Genomic DNA, 22139 nt, shown 5'->3' on the forward strand with positions numbered 1-22139 from the left:
CCCTGACATTTAAATTCGACTAACTAAAAGAAAAGTCAGGAGAAAATTTATTTATTATTTGGCCCATTCATATAACCAGGCAGTAATTAAGAATCTTCTATGTGTCAGACAGTATGCTAGCTGCTTTAAAAGTAGAATAGACTTGAGAATGAGGTTGAATGACTGTTTTGTAGAACTTGAGAAGAACAGGGCGATTATTGCTTTTCCTTATTATTTCTTAAAGACCACAAGCTGTAATCTCAGTTTGAAAAGATAGAATTAATACAAGAAATTTTATTCAGAATTACAAAACTAACAATTTATAAAAGAAAGAGAAATTCAAGCTCTCTTGTATATCTCTCAAGCAATTTTATTAATATGAAGAATTACATAAAAACATACAGGAATGTAATCATATACATTTACATATTTTTGGCTTGTTTTTCTTGTTAGTGTTTTAATATAATTTTTCATGGATATGTGTGCGTCTTTATAAAATATGGCATATTTAAATGTTTCTTCTAATTTTATTTGCCTTTTAAGTTTCTGTGTACCAATGAACATTATAAATGTTTCATTTTTATGTTGTCCTATTTGGTGGTAAATCTGGTTTTTACTTTAGTCTGCTATCTATATCTTTGGATTTTTTTTTTTTTTTTTTTAATTTGGCTTTTCAAAGATTTACCATGAGTGAAACAGTTTAGGCAATATCTAGTATTTGAGGACTTCCTTCTCCGTATGGTGAAGAATGTGGGGATGACATCAGCCTTGTAAAATTTGAGTAGAATAATTTTAAATTAGGGGTTTTTAATCTATCTGGAGTGAATGAAATCTCTGAAATAGTTATTAAATTTAAATATATATACAGTTTTCTGGAGAAGGATCTGTAGCTTCCCGTAGATGTTCAGAGGATTCTGGGACTCAAAAAATGGCCTAAAGCCATTGCCCTAAATGGTTTTTAGTTACCTACATTTCTGTTGGTAGAAAATACGTGCAGATAAACGTCAACTTGTTTTGTCTCAGGCTTTCCTGGACTCTTGTGAGAGGTGTTCAAGAGGGAAAATATAGGTTTCCTTTCCCCTTTACAATCTCCTCCCCCTCTCTGAAAAACACTCAAGAATTCATTTTACTGCTTCCATTAGAATTACCTTCAGTATTTTAGCTGAGGTAATTGATGATTTTGGCAACCCCCAAACCACAGAAAATCACTCTGGATTCCAAATTTTGAAACCAGAAGAGAACTTCAGAAATAAACTTAAATTCTTGAACAGTTGAGATGGTGGCTTCAGTTACAGATGTTTTTTCTTAGTTCCTAAGGAGTAACTTAAGGACTGAGGGAAAGGATCCGAGAGGTGCATGGACATCAGGGCCTGGGGAGCCCGCTGGCCCTGTTGCTGCAGGAGAGGAAGGTAGGGCAAAGAAGAAGGTGGCATTTGTACTTGGGAGTTTTCCTAAGTTTCCTGCCTCTGAGGTCTTACTGGGCCAGGACAAGCATGTGTGTGAAAGAGTATTGGTTATGTATATCTTAAAATCCTACATGGAGAATGGAAATTAAGCTAAAAGTCTCTAAGGAATGTATAGACTGTCTCTTTTTCTCACGTCCTCTCTTTTTGTGTAGGTGGATGGAAGCATGTCTCGGGGAAGATCTGCCTCCCACCACAGAACTGGAGGAGGGGCTGAGGAATGGAGTCTATCTCGCCAAGCTAGGAAATTTCTTCTCTCCCAAGGTGGTGTCCCTGAAAAAAATCTATGATCGAGAGCAGACCAGATACAAGGTGAGTCCTTCCTTGCTTGGTGCTTAAATTTCTATAAACTTGACAGAGGAGGTTAGCATTCTTTATCCTGTGTAAGACTTACTGAGAAATATGTATTAAGTGTGTTTGTTGCAACAAAATAAAATACTTGGCAGAGTGTAGATAATGATGCAAAGTCAAGATAAAGATAAATCAAGATAAAAGGACTTAGCTGTCTTTCTGGTACAATTCTGTATGATCCTTGATGAATTTTGTATTTCTTAGAAGGTAGAGGAAGTAACTAGGGGAACTACTACTTTAAATCTAATTTTAACCAAGCACTGCCCCTTGTTGGCAAAGTGAAAGCAATAGGAGCTGTAGAGGAATAAAGATCGGTTTGTGATATTAGAGTTCAAGGTAAATTTGAGATAAGTGAAAGAGTTTGATTCTTGTGGCCAAAGGCCCTGAAAAAAAAGACCGCTTAATTAAGTTGGGATGTTGACAAGAATCAAATTGTATTGTCTACAGAGCTTCTGTGGGGAACTTTCCTGTGAGATCTTATTTGAAAAAAGGATGAGTATAACAGATAATGGAAGACTGCAAAAGTAGGAGCAAATGTGAGAAGGGTCAACTGTAAGAACTGGACCAGAACTCAGAATGAGCTAAGCATGCAGACACAATCAAAAGAGACTTTTATGTTTTATGTTAAGATGCAAAGAAAAACAAGAAAAATATAGATCCTAAGCCAAAATTAAAATCTCAAATAGAAATTTGTCTTAATCAGAAAGCAAAGGCTTATATATTGAGTTTTAAACGAGCGATTATTCTGAAGACAGTTCTGGAGCTGGTCTGTTCGGTTTACAAAATGCATGACAGAATAGCAAGCATTAAGGAAGAGTGGAGACTGCAGCAACAGTGAAAACTGTAGTCCCACGCCTCTACTCCTCTCAAGAGTACATCTTCCTAAAAAATAAGGCATAGGGACTATTTGTATGTGTAACATGAAAACCCTGATTGACATATTTAATACTGTCTGTCACTTTGTATCTCCCCTGCCAAACACCACACTGAGGGCTTTCAGTACATGTTCTCATTTAATCTTTACAACAAACGTGGAAAGTAGGTGTTATAGATCGGGAAACTCCGGCTTGAAAGGGTGAAACGACCTGCCCAGTGTCACCAGTAGATGGCCAAGCAAGGAACTGAATCCACCAGAATTGAAGTCTGAAGACCATGTTCTGTCAAGCGCACTATACTAAAGAAGACTCTCTGGATGGTTTTTAGTGAGAGGAGCAGAGATGTGGACTTGGCTTTGGAATTGGAATGTAATGCTATAGTCAGATCTTGAATATAAGGGGACCTTGTAAAGCCTCACAAGGAAACTTTTCCAAGGAGAGTTTTTATTTTGTGTTTGCGTCAATATTGCCAGCAGTGCCTAATGATCTTTTATTTGTTCTAGGCAACTGGCCTCCACTTTAGACACACTGATAATGTGATTCAGTGGTTGAATGCCATGGATGAGATTGGATTGCCTAAGGTAATTTGTGTGATATTCATAGTTCTGGCTTACATCTGGCTCTTTTGGCATAAGAGTTCTCATTCTACCTATAAAATTATTCTTTATTTTCAATCGAATCTTTGGTGATTATTTTTTAAATACCTAAGATCTCTTTTTTCTGTTTCTTTTAGGAAGTAGTTTTATTCTATTTCTTTTATATTCATCTCCATGCTTTCACCTCACCTTAGAGAAATTCCCTCTGATATCATTTACTACATGAGATTGTAGATTTACATTAAAATTCACATACCATGAAATTCACCATTTTAAAATATACCATTCAGGGTCTCTCCCCACACACAGAGTTGTTCCATCAAAATTTGACTTTAGGAGATATAAAGAAATATTTTAGAAATGTCATCTTCTAGCTTTAGAATAACCAAATCTATAGGGAATATCAAGAGTCTTTTTATATTTCAAATTGTGGAGACAGTATAATGGCATTTACTTCTTAAGTCCAGTTTTAGTGATGGCTATAGTGTTTTTTTTTTTTAACAGCTTTACTGAGATATAATTGGTATATTAAAAAGCACATATTTCATGTATGCAATTTGACGAGTTTGGAGTGATGGCTGTAGTTTCGGTGTGGGAGTGTACATCCTCCAGTGTTTTGCTTTGGAGTTTATTTTGTGCTGCCCTTAGTGAAATTGCCATCTTTAGCTACCCAGTCCTACTTTGAACCCATAAAAGCCATACTATATTGTCACTTTTACAGGCATGGACATTTTTTCTCCTCATATCCTTTGAACTAAGAATTCTACTTCTGGGAATTATTCCTCCTCAAAAATCAGACAAGCACAGAGAGTTGTATGTGTAAGGATTTTTCATCATTGCTTGTGATAAGACAAAATTGATAGCAAACCGCATGTTCCTTCACTGTGGGTATTGATTGTGTTACAGCCAGTCAGGTGCTAGTGTAGGCATTAAAAAGAATATCAATCTGTATTGACAAAGAAGTTTTCTGTGATGTGTTAAGTGGGAAAAAAAAAACCAAAATAGTCTAAGGTATAAGAGTGTGTTCTGGCTAATCTGAGATCACTGTTTGTGCAATAATAAAGTGAGTATTCTTGGAAAAATTTGGAAGGAGATTGTTTTCATATCTGTGCAGTGAGATAAAGGGTTGTTTTTTTTTTTCTTTATACTTCCCTGTAGAGTCTAAATTTTTGTAATCAAAGAAAGATGAAGAAAAATAGTGAGATATGGAGTACTAGAAAGTGGCTAAAACTACTGGGAAGTAAATATTTGGTGCCTAGCATAGTGCTGAGCTCATCTCTCTGCTGAACCGAGTTAAGTCTAGAGCTGAGTCTTTGCAGAAGGCTAGCTTTTGTCCTCTTTTTTTTTTTTTTTTTTTTTTTTTTTTTTAGGTGAGGCAACCCTTGGTTGACCTCACAGATTGCAAGGACTTTGTCAGTTTATAATCCCTTTTCAGAGCAAAGTGCTGAAGTTCTCTTCCTTGCACTGGTATGTTAGGTCCTGTAAATGTCAGGAAATGCAATACGTCAAGTTCGGACAGCCACTTGGCCTTCCTATGCACCTGTAACTTCCTGTTCCTGTTTTTTAGTGTAGTATGCCCAATGGGCAGAGACGATTTAACTGTTTTTGAATGGTACGAAAAGAGCTTTGTTAATATTTGCTATTGCTAGTAGTATTGTTGTAAAATGCGTTTTCAGTGACTCAATTTTATTACCTTTTCGTTGATTAACAGTAGTGCATTGTCCTGGACCACAATTGCAATAAACAATTCTCCAAAGGCTTTCAGGGACAACAGGGTTATCGTAGTTACCGGTTTTGAAATGTCCACCCTACATAATTTAGGTCCAGAAGACTTTTGCATAATATAGAGTAAAGATACTAAGCCTAAAAGCGTATTGTTGTCCGTAATGTAATGTATGATATATAATCGACGATACACATACAGTTTTCCATGATTTTTTTATATAATACCTATTGGTTAATTATAGAAACTTACCGTGATAACTTTTTGCTTCTTGTCCTTTTTGACTCTATTATAATTGGTACTGTTGCCTACCTCCTTTGCTAAATATTTTATTTTGAGTTTGATTTTTTAAAAATTGTTTTTAATCTGCCCAACCTGTCCTCTCTTTTCTTCAGCTATTCTACCTTCCGTGTCCTAGTGGACATTCCTTAAGATGCAATTCTTATTTTATCTACATACTCTCATTCTCCTGGTTTCAGTTACTTTGCAGACTCTTTGCTACAAGAAAAAAACAGTCAGCTGCTGGACATTTCTCCTTGGATAGCTTTCTATCTCCTAGAATTTCCCGTATCTAAAACTAAACCTACCTTCTTTCCTCAAGTGAACCCCGCCTCCCGTCCCATAATGTATGGAACCCTGTCATCATTTCCCCAGTCATCCAGTCTCAAAACCTTGACGTTACCTTGGCCTCCTAAACGCAGTTATTCCCCAAGCTTCCTGATTGATTTGAAGTGTCTCTTTTACCTGTTGGAACAGCCTGCCAGCTTGCCTTCTTAGCTCCCATCTCTCCGCTATTCAGTATATCCTGTGTCCTATCTCCAGTCATATCTTCCCAAGGCCGTTTTTATCCTTGGCTCCGAAGCTAGGACTTCTCTGTGGCCTGCATATCAAGTTCACACTTTTAAGGTCCTCATAACTGATTCCATCCTATCTACCCAACCTTATTTTTTCTTTTATTTTCTAAAATGTGTTCTGTACTGTTTTCAGGAAGGGTGGCTCACTGGAACTGATTTTCACCTTTTAGGAGAGGACGTCTCAATCTTGGGAAGTGAGCATGTAGAGTTTGAAAAATCACCAAAAAGATGATTCTGGATACCTTACCTCTACTTCTTTTATTTCTCTTTAGATTTTTTATCCAGAAACTACAGATATCTATGATCGAAAGAACATGCCAAGATGTATCTACTGTATCCATGCACTCAGGTAATCAGGTTTTGTTGGTAAAATAAGCATTGTACACAGATAAGAGAAGAGATGGGTGATAAGTCCTGGAGATATAATGTGCAGCATGGAGACTAGTTAATAATACTATATTGTATATTTGAAAGTTGCTAAATCTTTAAAGTTCTCATAAGAAAAAAAAAATTTGTAACTGTGGTAATAGATGTTAACTAGGCTTATTGTGGTAATGATTTCACAATATATACATAATATACATATATATAATATATGTATGTATATAGAATCATGTTCTACCCCTGAAACTAATAATGTCATATGTCAATTATATCTCAATTTAAAAAAGCAGTTTAGGAATAACATCTGAGTGTGTAGCTTTTTGTCCGTGGTATAATGACAAGGTTTTTGCATTAGCTTCAGAATTTTCAAATAGAATAGGGTACTGTTATCCTAACAAAATGGTGAGAAACAGCTGTGTTTTTCTAGGGAGTAGGGAGTAGGGAGAAGGGATTTGTTTATTCCCATAATAGCAGATAATTCTGCTCTGAAAACATAGTATAATATTTCCTTATTGATCTAGTGTTTCTGTGAATTGCATTTCACTTGGGATACAGCTTTCTTTTTAATTAGAATCTCTTAAAAATTATAAAAAGTATATACATTTGAATACTTTTATTTACCATTTTGTTTCAAGCTGATACACTGAATTACAAAGTAGACTATGTCTTTATACTCTTGAGTAGTACAATCAAATTTTGTCAACATCTTCAAATAATATCAACAACTATCAAATGGTTGATTTAGTTACCTAGGTCCTCATCAAGCCTTTTATCCATTAAATAATTTTTATGCCAACACAGATATGATAAATAGGAACTGAAACAAAGTATACTTTTTCACAATTTCGTAGTAAATTTTGGAGATGATTTAATTTCAGGTTCTTGGCTTTGAGGAAGAAAGCGGTGATATGTGTGGAGGAAAGGGCGGGTTGGGATGGGACTAAGTGCTCATAGTGTGGTTTTTCTAAGTGGTCCAAATATACTTGATGGCCATATGACTGCAGGAGAAGGTGGTTGGAATGAATGGGATGTGAGTATGAGATTTCTTGCTTGGGCTGCTCATTTTATATAGCATCCTGTATATGTGCTTAATAAATATTAGTTTTATATCTATATGAATATATAATATTGACCCATAAGAAGCCTATTGTCTCTAGTTTGATCAAACATGTGCCAGATCCTTGATATCACTGCAATAGTGTGAAACCCATGAAAGAAATAATATAGCTGAGGACTAGTGGATCTCTAGTGTGGACCAATGCATTAACTTCCTTTCTAGAAATTTCCCTTCCCAGGCTTTCTCTCTTTTGGTCCATCTGCCAGTCTGCCATGCTGTCACCAGAGCTATCTTTCCCAAACAGCCCTGATCATATCAGACCCTTCATAAAATATTTTGATGGCTTCTTTCCGATCTCACCTGCCGCCATTCCCTCCTCTGAGCCTGTGCTCCAGCATTTTCACCACACATGCCTGGCTTGTGCCCTTGGCCTCTGGTCATGCCGTTTCCTCTGCCCGAGTGCCCTTTCTCTCTAGTTTAACCCGTGCTCTTCGCCAAGTGCCACCTCCAAATTCTACTACCCCATCGTTGATACTTTTTTCTTTTTTCTTTTTTCACTTTATCCCTTTCAAGTAGAATAAGCTGCTTCCCGACTTTGTGCTCCTCTAGCATTTTGTACACAACTCTTACTTCAGGTATAGTGCTCGTTACATTGTACTCCGGATATTTGCTCTTACAGCTTGCTTTTTGTAGACTCCTTGGGGGCAAGAACTAATTCCTTTATTTTTTCTTTATCTTTGTGTCTCTAGTACTTAGATACTTAGCATACAGCAGGTCAGAATCATACATTATAACAAATCTTCCTTCCTCTCCTCCAGCTCACAAGGATATTTTCTGCCCTATAAATAAATGTAAAAGGGAAACAGTACTTTCTCTTTATTGGATGACTTCATGTTTGTCCAGTCTTAGATCATTCCTACTGTCTTAATGAAGTTTTGTGATCTCCAATGATGCTGGCTTATTCCTTTGTCTAAACTCCTGTGGGTTTTTGTTTGTTTGTTTGTTTGTTTGTCTTAGTTACATATTATTTCTTCCATATGTTTAATCCTTTCTCCCTGTTACATTATTAGCATTTTACGGACAGAGGTCATGCCTTACATTTTTTTTCCCCTCCAGGGTACATAGAATAATGTTGGACAAACAATGGTAACATAAGGAGTCTTATAAATGTTTGGGAATGGGTGATATCTAGGGGGATTTTCAGATCGTAGCAATTTCATATGTATATATCTGATCCAAAATCAGATTAATTCTGATTAAATTCACGTTATGTGAGGTCTGTCTATATTGGTAACCCTGTGAAGGCCGTACCTACAATGGGCATCTGAGCTTGGCAGGCACATGCTGAGCTGGCGGAATTACCTTCTGTGCGCTCTGTAGCCGCTGCTCTCTGCAGTGTCACCTGGCTCCCAGGTCCTCAGATTCTCTGAAATGGAGATGAAGAATTAACCGTGCCTTTCTAATGATGGAGTCAGAATGAGAAAGTGAGGAAGTCTGCTATTGTCTGTTTCTCTTCAATATGCAGTCTGTGCTTAGAAAGTATGTACAGAGCAGTGTGTTCTGGTTGGTGATTTATGAGTTCTTTCCTCCCTTATAAGCGTTTTTCCTGAAGGGTGGGTTGTCAACACTTGATAATACGTAGAAAGTGTTTATACCTGTTTGGAGCCTCTTCTTTACCATAAAACACAGCCTTGTTCAAGGCAGGTTCCTTATTTCACTGTACTGGATGAGTTACCGTTTCCCTTTTGGATCGAAAGCATTATCTCTCTTTTCTTCCTTTCTGTTGTCCTCCCACCCCCAGCCTTTAAGTCTTGACTGGCGTTATTCCAGAGATAGTCACTATACTTTAGTCATGCTAAATTACTCTTGTAATTCCAGTCTCAGATAAGACCCCCGTTCTCCATTATTTCAAATGCATTTGTATGCTTTATTTCAATTTCCCCTGATGACATCTTTCTCAGAACTAATTTTGGGATTAAGTAGACCCATGATTTCTTTATCCTAAATTCAAAAGAAACCTGAGAGCTCTGAAAATTAAGTTTCAGTTTGGTTCAAACTCTTCCGTTGGCAAAAAAAAAAGCAGAATTAATTGAAGTTATTTAGAATATTTATCTACTTGGTATGATTATACATATGTTTCTCTGCAGAAAAGTAATGTATTTGTTTAGGGGGGCTGCCTCAAAGTTTGCTGAGAGTGTTTTATAATAATACTACATACACTGGAAAACCTTTCTAATATCTGAGAAATCTTAAATTCATATCTGACCCAAAGAATTTAGATATGAGATCACGGACCTGTTCTAGAGTCTGTTTCCTCATCAACAGCTGTGTTTGTGTTTAAGAGCCTTTATTAATAATCCTTGAGATTAGCATAGTGACTTCTAAGTTACTTTGCAGTCAGCAGAGATAATCGGAATCCAGATAGGCTAACATAGCTTCTTTCTCTCCATTGCTATAAAGTATAGCTTAAATAGGAAAAAAGAAAAGAAAAAAGAAATCTGAGCTCAGTTTTCTGCTGTAGATACCTAACAGCTTATTTGTGAAAGTAGGCACTGGAGAGCACAACAAAGGTTGCAAAGTAATGTTTATGTTAGAAATTTTAAGTTCCAGCTTTGAGGTTAAGTACTTCGGATTTTGGGCAAGAGGATCTTCGTGGCCATTACAGTTACATTCCTAGCTCCAGCATCTCTTTAAAATATTCCTAATAATTAAAATGCAATAAAAGAAGGATAGTGCCCATGTCTTCCCTTCTCTGCTTTTCCTCTAGCAGCTAGTGCTGCTGTAACACCTTTGCTTTACCACTGCAGGGCATTAAAAGCTAACTCGCTCTTCTTAGGGCTGTGGAAAAGACATTCTTCGACTTTCTTAAAGTGTGGCAGCCACTTTCCTATTTCAAAGTAGGAATAAAAGAGGAAGAAATTCCTGGAGAAGAATATTCTTACTAATTTAGAATGCAGGTGGAACACGCTATGTGGGAGAAATAAAGAAGGGAACATTTTACGTGTATAGGAAGTTATTAGCTCTTTTGCTTTGGAAAGTTTATTGAATAGATTCAAAATATTCTGAGAGAAGAACTTCCTATAGTTCCATCTTGAGCATTTTATTCTTAAGAAAAGCTTTTAATCGTAACATGATTTATACTTACACTTATCTGAGAAAATGGTTAGCTACTGTGGGTGTGTAAATTTGAATATGTGTTCAGAACACTTGATTTTTTTTTTTTTTTAGATTATACATTTGGGTTTATTATATACAATTTAAGTTCTGATCATGTCTGTGCATGTAATATGTGTGGTTCATACTTGTATTTAGATAATGCTTAGGATTATAGATTATTTGCAAGAACTGTAGACCCCCTAATTGAGCTTCTATGCTTCATTTCTCAGATATTTTTTATTTCCTCCCTTATTGCTAGGCTGTCAATGTCTTACCCTTCTGATCTCTTCTAATTTATTGATTCTGATTTGCTAGGGTCTTAGAATCCATTTAACCTAAATTGGGCTTAGACATTTATTTATTCATCTATCCATCTTTGAAATACTGATTAATGTTAATATATGCTAGGCTCTGAGTAGACATTGGTGAATAAGACTTGTCCCTGCCTTCATGAAGTTTAGAGTCTAGTAGATTTCTTTTTTTATTCAAAGAGTGAAGTATGGGGGGTTTGGGGAGGTGGGTGAAAAAAGTGAAGGGATTAAAAACAAATTGGTAGATACAAAATAGTCACAGTTTGTAAAGTACAGCATAGGGAATATAGGCAATAATATTGTAATAACTGTAAAGTGCCTGGTGGGTACTAGTCTAATTGGGGGGATCACTTCATAAATTATATAAATGTCTAACCACTATGCTGTATACCTGAAACTAATATAAAATAATATTGAATGCCAAATGATAAATAAATAAGTAAATAAACAAATATTGCCAAACATAAAGAGTAATGTGTACTGTGTACTCTACTTAAAACTCCTAAACTACCTGAATTAAACTTTTTTGGTCAGTAACATGAATTCAGTTTAAATAAGATTTTCCATCCGAATCATTTTCATGAGACTTTTCTAAAATATCTTGTTACTTTAAACATTGATAACAAGAAGGTAAACAGAAGTGAGCATTCTTCACGTATGTTAATTATATTAACATTTTATTAACATCTAATCACGTACTGGCTTTGTACTAGACCTGGGACTTGAACTTGTGTTTACTGATTCCCACTCCAGTGTTTTTTACATTACATTTTGTGACTTTTTAGAACAATATTGTTATGTAAAATTTTCAAAAAAGGCTATGGGGTAGAAAGTATTATAACTGCAAAGGAGAATTGTGGAATACTGGGAGTCAGTGTTTAGAATGTTTCTATTTTTTATGCTGATTTTCCTTTTTAATCTAAGAGCTGCAGCTAGGTACAGCTGGGAGGCCTAACGAACTCTTTTGCTTATTGTCTTCTAGCTTGTACCTATTCAAACTAGGCCTGGCTCCTCAGATTCAAGACCTGTATGGAAAGGTTGACTTCACAGGTAAAGAGTTAATAGACTTGGCAGAAAATACTCAGTTTATGTGGAAAAAGCCTGCAGAGGCAACAGTACCAGTCTTAAAGACACAGGGCTTTAACAAGACTCTGGCAACAGAGACAAAAGAAATATAAATAACTTGCTTTCTCTGGTGTGGTGGAAAGAATACTAAATCTGGAAGTTCAGGCTCTGTTTTCTGTTACTACACAGGTATGATTAGTGATTCTCAGTTTTCTTGTATCTAAATTGAGAATAATATTAATATATAAAACAAAATATATTAACATCTAACACCGAACATGTATTGTGGAAAAAAAAAACTTTATAACAGTCTCCCTTTCCCTCTAGCGAGCACCTATTGTGGGCAAAACAAGGGTGGTGAGGAGTGAGAGGATACAAAGATGACAATTTAGTAATTTTTAATATTTAGCTTACTTGGTAATTTAAAAATTTATTTAGCTTACTCTGCGTGTATTTGCTGTAGTCAGATGCTTGAGGAGATGGGGCCTTGGGGAGAATATTGGTTAAGGGTAAGATAGATTCACAACTTTCAAACTAGTGATTATTTTGTAGGCCTGGGAATTTAAAAATGGTAAAAACACTTTTACCAGAGATATTTTTCCTTCCAGGGAAGTTGTTCACCTCTCCTGGGGCAAGGGCCAGATCTTATGTGTTGTTTTCTTTATCACTTGGCTTCCTGCCTTAGAAAGGAAATTGTTTAATGGCAGCTAGAGATTTGGATTATAAAGGCTGAGATAACTGACTGACTTGTAATTCACTTCTTTTGAGCTTCTTTAGAAACTGCTCCATTTATAAATTGGTTGTAGGAAAGTAGCAGTTTTGAAAAATTATTTTCTGTAGGGCCATTCTCATGCTATGTTATTTTTGATGCTCTTGATAATAGTATTAATAGGTAAAATCTATTGAGTGCATGTTATGTACCAGGTACTGCCTTAAGTGCTTTCTCTATACTATCTGAGGGTAGAATCTACTTTATCTCATTTTGTAGGCGAAGAATCTGTTTCCTTTTCTGAGTTATGGAAAGGTATTTAACTTGCTTGACTTGGTCTTAATTCTTTCCTGTAGAGGAAGAAATCAACAACATGAAGATTGAACTGGAGAAGTATGGGATCCAGATGCCCGCCTTCAGCAAGATCGGGGGCATCCTGGCTAATGAACTCTCAGTGGATGAAGCTGCATGTAAGAAGAGGGAAATTTGGGGGTTCAAATGGGATCATAGCTACCACTTTCAATAATTAATACAATAATGATAATCTTGGACTTTAGGAATTTCGCTTGTAAATTTAGGTCAGTAGATCTAGTGTTAAATACTGCTACATTCTTTTATGCTATTGTTAATTGGAAATAAGTGATTGATTTTGATTATAATGCAGGCACTTAGTGAGTCCTACATTTCAGTGCCTCTTTGAGTTGGTTTTTTTTTTTTTAATGGTATTTATATGCTGCTTAAGAGTGAACATTTCCATGGCAAATCCCTGTGAGATTTCATATTCACCATCCCAAATATGGATCAGAGCTGTGGCTTTGTGCATCCTAAGGAAGGAGCTGGGCTCACCAGGACCCAGGGAACCACTCCTCCAACAGCAGTCGTTATTTCACTATGAAAACAAACATCTCTCTGTCTTAGCGGGTTGCAGTGTTGTTTTCTATGTGTAACGTACATCTTTAATTTTGTATAATCTCAGTGTTCTGTATTTTGATAATTTTTTTTTAGTACATGCCGCCGTTATTGCTATTAATGAAGCTGTTGACCGTAGAATTCCAGCTGACACGTTTGCAGCTTTGAAAAACCCCAATGCCATGCTTGTAAATCTTGAAGAGCCCTTGGCTTCCACCTACCAAGATATACTCTACCAGGCCAAGCAGGACAAAATGACAAATGCTAAAAACAGGGTAAAAGTGGAACATCTGTTCATTCTAATTGATTTATGTTCTTTCATTGATTGATTGGACTACATTGAAAAAAATCATTTTATCGAGGTGTAATTTACACACAGTATAATTCACCCATTTTAAGTGTACAGTTTGACAAGTTTTGACAATGTATGTGGTTGTATAACCATCACCCCAAAAGTTCCCAGGTCAGTCTCTCCACCCCCGCCCCAACCCCTTCCCCTGATCCCAGTCAACTATTAGTCTGTTTTTTCTCACTATGGTGTACCTTTTCTGGAATTTCATATAACTGAAATGGAATCACACAGATGTAATCTTTTTGTATTAGATTCCATTTTGACTTCTACTTTGTTCCTGAGTTTTGTGCAAACTAAAGATAGGCTCTGAGATCTGGTCCCTGGATATGATGACTGTTCTGCTTAGTCCGAGGCAGGCCTGCAGGCTCCTGAGTGAGCGGGAGTGAGCAGGGCAGTGCTCACTGATGCTTCCTTCTCTTGCAGGGCTTGTCCTTGACAGGCAGACCTGCTTATGTTTCAGTCACAGTCCTGGAGCATTCTGCTTTTCGCTTTAAGCCACACCCTTACTTGCTCTTGGTTCTATTATGATGGGGGAGGAGCTCAAATGTATTTCTGTGGTCTTCTAGAGACCTTAGCTAATGTAACTATACTTTTTACTCATTTTCAGACAGAAAACTCTGAGAGAGAGAGGGACGTTTATGAGGAGCTGCTCACTCAAGCTGAAATTCAAGGCAATATAAACAAAGTCAATAGTAAGTATGTCCCTGAACCAGGCAGCTAAGCGGACATGAGAGAATAATTTGAGTGTTGATCTGTTCTTGGACCGATGACGTAGTGTATTTATTTTAGACATTAGTGGATTCGTTTAGGAGCTATCGCTGATGACTGTCTTTCGCATTCATAGGTGTCTGTTTTAGCTACCGCTATCCTCAGGCATGCCGTCACCCCTCCATCCATGCATCTGCTGTAGCTTCTGGGCTGATCTTTTTGGCTACAGTTTCACTCTTTTACTCTGTGTTACACACTTAAAAAAAATCTAAATAGGAAATTTGTTTTTTCTGTTTTTAAAGTAATATAACAGCTTCGTTTTTTTTTTTTAAAGAGTAATTGGTCATCCAGAGGTAAATAATAAAAAAATCAGATTCCCATCATCTAGAAATAACCACTATTGATGTTTTTTATATGTATCCCTTTCAAAACATATATTTAAACAAAAATGAGATTGTTCTGTTCATATTGATTTTTGTATACACGTGTTACAGACTTTTGGGAAATTAATTTCTTGAAAGTATCATTTCCATTTTGTCACTCTTTCGCTCAAGAGCCTGCATTGGTTCCTTATGACTTGCAGATCCCTGGCCCAGTGAAGGTCTTTACGCAGCATTTTATACATACAACTCTCTGTAGACACTCATTTGCCTAATTGTCTCCTGTATTCACTCTGCTCATTTCATGACTCATGAAGAGTGGATCTGGAGTGGGACAGACCTGGAATTTGATGTCTTGCCCTCTCATTAATTGTTGTGTGACACTGGGCACCTGTGGCATAGAACCATTATGCAGCTAATGAGATAATGTATGTAAATTGCCTGCTATTTAGTAAGCACTAATAAACATTAGCAATATTTCTTTTTTGAAAAAATCATATAATCACTCTACTATAATGCCCTCATGGCTTGTCTCTTATTTCATCCATATCGTACCCATCATTCAAGATCCAGCTCAATTCTCACTTTAGTACATATTTCAGCTCAAAATATAATTGACTTTCAATTCTCCTACAGCATTTGTAGGCTAAATCACACCGTTTAATAATTATATGTCATCTTATTTCTTGATCTTTGTTTCTGACATCTTTGTAAAATCCTTAGAGATTACTTTTGAGTTCTACTTCTTTTGAAACCCTCATACTTCCTAACATAGGGTTTGACTCATCACAGGAACTCAAGCTTATTTGATTTCAACCTTGATCTTGTTTTGCTCAAAATAATAATAACAGCAATAGTAATAGTAATCAGTGTCCTCTGTGTTTATTTGGAGGTCCTAATTTCTCACTTGAATTAATACTCTGAACAACTAAAGAGAATGTATAAGGTTTTACCTACTCCCACTGATAAGAAGTTCTAACTTCTACCAGGAGTCTTTGTATTCTGTTTCATTCTGCTTCATTTAGGATAATGGCTTTCTGTACAGAGTAATAGTTCCATTCAAGAATGGGTGACTTGTGCTGTACCTGTATGAACACTTAAGTCACCAGTATACTCTGGAGTGTTCCTTTATACTTAGCTGTCTCTGTGAGAAGAAAGTCCAGTACGTGCTCTGCTGCATACAGTGCACAAAATACTCTTTTTGTTTTACTAAGGAATTTTTTTCTGGAATGTTGTTTGGGACTTTATCACCTTTATAGCTTTACCTGGCTAATAATATGAGTCAGTTACAAACATGTGAGGAAAGAATCATATGTACATGTTATTGAAGTGTTTCAATCACATTCTTCTCATGTGGTCAGAGGACGAGAATAATAAAAATTCCCTCAAATAGCTTTCAGAATAGTGAAGACGGCAGACATGCAAATGAATAATTTCAGGGCAGCTTGGTTCAAACAAAGTGTGTGAGGTGCAGTCTGAGAATAAAGAAGGGAATGATGACTCTTCCTTGGAGTATGAACCTTCTTCACTGGGGTAGGTAAGGTGAGGTTAAGGCAGAATTCCCCTAAGAGGACTGTCTTTTCCTGATTATAGTAAAAGTCTAAGGCCAGGGGGAGTTGCATGCTAGGAAGATCTAGGAACTTTAGGTCCCAGGAATTATCTGAATGTGATTATAGATAAGATTCTTTTCTAGGACATGAGAGCGAGGAATGAAGCCATTAACACTGCCCCAGAAGAAAGCCAAAGGCCAAATAGTTAAAAATAAGAAAAAGGTTTTATTTTATTTTTTGTTAGGTAGAATAAGGAAAATTAGAGTAAATTAAAGCTTCATGGGAGAAATTGTCGAAATAATGTTCTAAACTTTGCCATCTTTATAATATAAATGGTGTAAGTGTTCATTTAAATATCTACACATTTAAGTAGAAAGTTTATGTTTCTAGTAAAAGTGTAATTGACTAGATGCTTTTATAGATATATACTCTGAGATTCTATCTTGCATACTTAGACAAAGCCTGGTTGTTTCTTGTATTGATTGTTTATTTTCTGTCCTCCATTACTATCAAAGTCCACGAAGGCAGAGAGGTCTGTTTTATTCACAGCTATATTTGCAGCACGTAGCAGGTGCTCAGTAAATGTTGAAGGGGTGAATGGTGAGTTGCTGACAGCCACATAGACCTGCAGTTGTAACTCAGGTAGCCACTGCCTTGGTGTGGTGATCGGTTAGCTGAATTGCAGGTATAATTGATTATTGGGGAGAAGCGAACAGTCTCTTAATAGTCTGTAGTGAGACCACAAATTCGTAGCAATTTTTGAACCTTTCATCCTGTTAAGTATTGGTTTCATTTATTAGTTCTACTCTTCCTCACCGCCCCCAACGCCATTTTCCAGTGTATTTGAGACTTCATTTTCCCTTGGACTGTTTTGTTTTCTTACTAACACCTTATATTTTCTTTTTTACTAATGAAAACATTTAAATTGATAAGTGCTGCTATGCCCCAAACATTTTGATTTTTAGTATTTTGTTATTGATTTGTGTTGCTACTTTGGTGGTAACATCAGATGTTCATCTCTGGGAGGGGCATGGGAGGGAGAATGATTTTCTCTTCTAAAACTAGGCAAACTGAAAATAATACAGTAATTATCATTTCTGATGTCAGAAAATACCTTATTCTGACTTTCAACCTAATATTTATTTTACAATATACAAAATACTTTCATGTGTATGATTTTATCTAATAACACTCCGAGGAAAGTATCATTTTCAGATGACCGAACATCTGGGTTTTTACTGTCATGTGTTCTGTGAACGACCTTGTGCAACCTCAGGTTTTGTGTTAGGAGCAGAGACTCTCGAGAGGGTCCCCTTCCATTCCACAAGGTCAGACTGCCCTTGGGGTTGGGCACTGACTGCTCTGGGCAGAGAGTATTGGGGAGATGCCAGGGTAGCGGAGGGATTCGGAGTGATGCATGCGGGAAGTGGCTGAGGGCACGTAGACTGTCACAGGGCAAGGGGGATTGTTGTATTTAAGTTTCAACTCCATGATGGGAGCTTTAACAAATTTTTAAAATATTTCAATTAAATTTATTGGGATGACGATTGGTTAATAACATTATGTAAGGTGTACAGCTTTATAATGCAACATCTGTACACCCCATTGTTTGCTCACCACCTAAAGTCTGTTCTTCCATCTCCATATATTTGACCCCTTCTACCCTCTTTATCCTCTCTGACGATGTTTTTGAAACAAAATTGTCCAGAGATTTAGTAAATTTCTGTGGGAGATACTTTCTCCTGTTTAGTAGTTTAGACAACAACTTGGCATTTTAGAGAGAATTTACGTATGCGTTGGTCTGGATTAGCGCCTCTTATATTGTGTCCATGTTGGTGTCAGGTTGTCTACATCCGAAGCCTTTAAGTAGGCTTATGTTACTATCATGTAATATAGTATTTTCTTAAGCGCTTGCCTTTTCCTCCTCAGCATTATCTGCATTAGCCAATATAGACCTGGCTTTGGATCAGGGAGCCGCTCCGGCCTTGTTCAGGGTTCTGCAGTCCCCGGCGTTGGGCCTTCGAGGACTGCAGCAGCAGAACAGCGACTGGTACCTCAAGCAGCTGCTAAGTGAGAGACAGCAGAAGAGACAGGTGAGAAGATCCGGGTCAAACCTGCGAGGGCTCATGTACATACATTTGAATTCTGTTGTCATTTGAAAGATGCTTATGAGGCCTTTTTTTCCTAGTATAACATTTTCTCCTGTGTGTAAATTAAGTTTTTAAAATATCCTGAAGTAAAGTACGCATTATCTTCAGCTTTCTTTTGCTTTTAGAGATATAAATCATCTTTTTTTTTTTTCTCTTTTTCTGATAAATCCTCTTTTAAAATAGTCAGCACCCACTCTCCCAGTCTAACCACCCCTTCGCTTGGAGCCTTCCCCATAGTCCCCAGATCAAAAGCCGTTGGGGAAAACCTGAATTTTTTTTACATTCTTACTTCAGGAATTTCTACGTAAAAAAACCATGCCTCACTAGTTTCCTCTGGCCAACACTGGGGAAATACTTAATGTGCAGTACGAACACACTGCGTGGGACTGTACTTGGTGTTTTTTTTTTTTTTAAGAATATATACGAGGGGCTTTCTTTTTTGTCTAAATCAGGGCAAGTATACATTTTGCAAATTCCCAGCCTATATTGGCCAGAGTAAGCAACATTAATGTGCTAATGATCCTATAAACATTTTGATGCTTCTCACAAAATATTTTTTTAAATGTAGTGGTATCCAGAACATTTGGATACCTCAGATTTGGCTGAGGCTTTTGGCTCTCACTAGGGCTGCCACTTTGGCTGCATGTAGCCTAAAGCTGTCGCCTGTCCCCATGGCTCTCTGTCCCTAGTGACTGCTGTTGAGGTAGGAGAACTGTAATGTCTGGAGGCAGAGGCAGGAGTCGTCTTGACATAAATATGCTTTGCTTTCCTCAGAGTGGCCAGGCTGATCCCCTGCAGAAGGAGGAGCTACAGGCTGGAGTGGACGCCGCCAACAGCGCCGCTCAGCAGTACCAGAGAAGTAAGGGTCCCCTGTTGGGCCTCTTGAAATGCTGAGGAGGGGAGGGGCTGGCTTCATGTCACTGAGAATCTGAGGTTAGAGTTCGTCGCTCCTCACCCCACCCCAGGCCTGCTAGCCATAGTCCACTAGCAGGCGGCAGTAGGGTCCCTCTGGTGTCTACAGCAGATGTGCAGTCAGCATGGGCTCCCTTTGCCTAGTGAGCACTCCATGGTTGCTTAGGGAAACTTCTGAAGGGGGCCAGGCGTAAGGCATTGGCAAGATCTGGATGATGAAAGAGGAAAGAGAAGGATATTCCCAATATGGGCAAAAGGAGGAGAAGGAAATGTGAGCAGGAGGACAGAAGGTGAAAGGTGTATTGAAGGAACAGCGCTTAGAATAAAGTTTGTGTAGATGTTTTGGGTTGAGTTTTATAAAGCAAAGAAAGATCGTGGAAAGCTTTGCATGGCAGCCAAAGAAGGTGGCACTTTACTTATTGGGCTACAGGGAAGGAAGAGCTATTTTAGGTAGAGGATGGTGGCGGCTGCGGGATGATTGGAGTAGAAAGAAAACATGATTAAGGAGACGAAGAGGCTGCTTTCTAAAACAGCTTTGTTGCGATATAGTTCACATACCATACAGTTTAGCTTTTTAAAGATGAAAGTGCCACTTCAGATGGCATGGCTAACAGTGCATCCACAGAATACAACTGCCTTCTGTGACAGTTGGCATCGCCTACCCTCCAGGGCTGACTCAGCAAACTTCATTTCTGACCTCCTGTCCCCTACCCAGGGCTGGCAGCTGTGGCAGCGATTAATGCTGCCATCCAGAAGGGTGTGGCTGAGAAGACTGTTCTGGAACTCATGAATCCCGAAGCCCAGCTGCCCCAGGTGTATCCGTTTGCTGCCGATCTGTATCAGAAAGAGCTGGCTACCCTGCAGCAACAGAGTCCGGAAGTAAGCTAGCTGAGCCTGTCCTGTCTGGGAGCAAAAAGCAGTCGGGGTGAATTTACCACCCACTTCTTGGTGTATAGTTAGATGGAACTTAATTTTTTTAACCAGAAACTTAGACTCTTCCTGGCTTGATTAAACTTGGAACCTCCCTGGGTATCGCAGAATACCTCTCCTCACTCTTTTTCCCTCTCCCTCTGTCCAGCATAGCCTCACCCACCCCGAGCTCTCCGTTGCAGTGGAGATGTTGTCGTCAGTGGCCCTCATCAACAGGGCACTGGAGTCTGGAGACATGAACACCGTGTGGAAACAGCTGAGCAGTTCAGTTACAGGCCTTACCAATATTGAAGAAGAAAACTGTCAGAGGTGGGTGTCTCTAGTGGTGGACTGAATCCACCGACACCTGTCACCTGCCTTTGCTGTGTCAACTTTCTTGTTTTCTTCACAGACATTGTGACTTCTGTGTGATCATCTTTTTTTCTCCATTTTGATTCATTTTATTCTTTGTTATGCTAATGGTTTAGAGTAAACTGGATATCTGATGTTCTTCTCTTAAATATGTAAATAGCTTATCAGAACAATGGCATTGTTATATGACTGAAATAATGCTTTATTATATCTTTACGAAATAATAATACTTCTTGAATATCCTCGAAAGAGATGGGACCAATTGTCCTATAAACATCCTATCTTCTTGTTGGGATGCTTCCTAATACTTGTTTTATTCCTGTAAATTGGAAATTAGGTCTAAAGGCTTGTCAAGATTTAGTTGAATATTTTTGGTGATGTGTATTTCATATTTTCTCATATCAAGAGGCTTATGAAGTCTGCTTGTCTCGCCATCGGAGATACTGATTGATCCTTGGATCAGGGAGACTGCTTATCTCTGCAACGGATATTTGTGTTTTTCTATCCCTGGACCATAATCTCATTTTGCACCTTTTATACCATCAAAATGTCCAGTTCTCAATTAACCATTTAGCTAATATTTTTAACCCCAATTGATAATCCTTGCCTAAATCAGTACTTTCAGTAAGAGCTGCTGATTGATGATTTATTGATCTGTCACTCCTACTACATTTACTAGCTGATGTTTGGCCTCGTTTTCTTGTCCTTAGAGGAAAGGCTTTGGCTGCTGCCTCATCTGATTCTAGGGCTGGTCTTACCTGGAATTCAGAGTATATAACAGGCTGTTGGGAATAAGTGACATCTTTTCATTTTGTTTAAGATAACTCCTTCATCCCAAAGCTGGCCTCTAGAGGATATCTAACTTTTGGAGTACCTTACCTGTCTTTGTTCTTCAGTACTTTGCTCCGTGTCTTCTCATTCCTGTCATCCACAATAGCCCTGAAGTTCCCTTTTCTTATGTTGTACTTTGTTGTCTTTTTTTGGGGAATGGGGCAGGTATCTTGATGAGCTAATGAAGCTGAAAGCTCAGGCACGTGCAGAGAATAACGAATTTATCACCTGGAATGACATCCAAGCTTGTGTGGACCATGTGAATCTGGTGGTGCAGGAGGAACACGAGAGTGAGTAATCTGCTTCTTGTCCCCCCAAGAGATGATGTGGTTCCATGAACTGGTTGGAAACACTACTCCTGGAAGGATTTTTGAAAATTGAAGTATGCATGTAACTCAAAAAGCTAAGGTTGGATATTTTTTTCAAAACACCAGGCAACTGCTATAATTAGGTATATAGGTCATAAGAACTAAGAACTAAGATTTTCAGGCAGGGAGTTGACCATGATATGTTATTTTTAAATGCTGTTATAACAAAGAGAGA

General features: G+C 37.8%; 1 protein-coding gene across 1 annotated transcript in view; it reads left to right on the forward strand.

Annotated features, from left to right (window-relative positions):
* IQGAP1 (IQ motif containing GTPase activating protein 1) overlaps positions 1–22139 on the forward strand; it is a 99651-nt gene that overhangs the window by 46581 nt on the left and 30931 nt on the right. The window contains exons 5-16 of the mRNA XM_011376134.2: positions 1598–1754; positions 3172–3249; positions 6114–6190; positions 11732–11799; positions 12880–12993; positions 13529–13707; positions 14392–14476; positions 18352–18515; positions 19347–19431; positions 20200–20363; positions 20563–20723; positions 21762–21886. Coding sequence (XP_011374436.2) covers positions 1598–1754; positions 3172–3249; positions 6114–6190; positions 11732–11799; positions 12880–12993; positions 13529–13707; positions 14392–14476; positions 18352–18515; positions 19347–19431; positions 20200–20363; positions 20563–20723; positions 21762–21886 — 1457 coding nt within the window. The remainder of the gene's footprint in view (positions 1–1597; positions 1755–3171; positions 3250–6113; positions 6191–11731; positions 11800–12879; positions 12994–13528; positions 13708–14391; positions 14477–18351; positions 18516–19346; positions 19432–20199; positions 20364–20562; positions 20724–21761; positions 21887–22139) is intronic.

The sequence above is a fragment of the Pteropus vampyrus genome, unplaced genomic scaffold (genome assembly GCF_000151845.1).
Source record: "Pteropus vampyrus isolate Shadow unplaced genomic scaffold, Pvam_2.0 Scaffold286, whole genome shotgun sequence".
In the NCBI taxonomy this organism is placed as follows: Eukaryota; Metazoa; Chordata; class Mammalia; order Chiroptera; family Pteropodidae; genus Pteropus; species Pteropus vampyrus.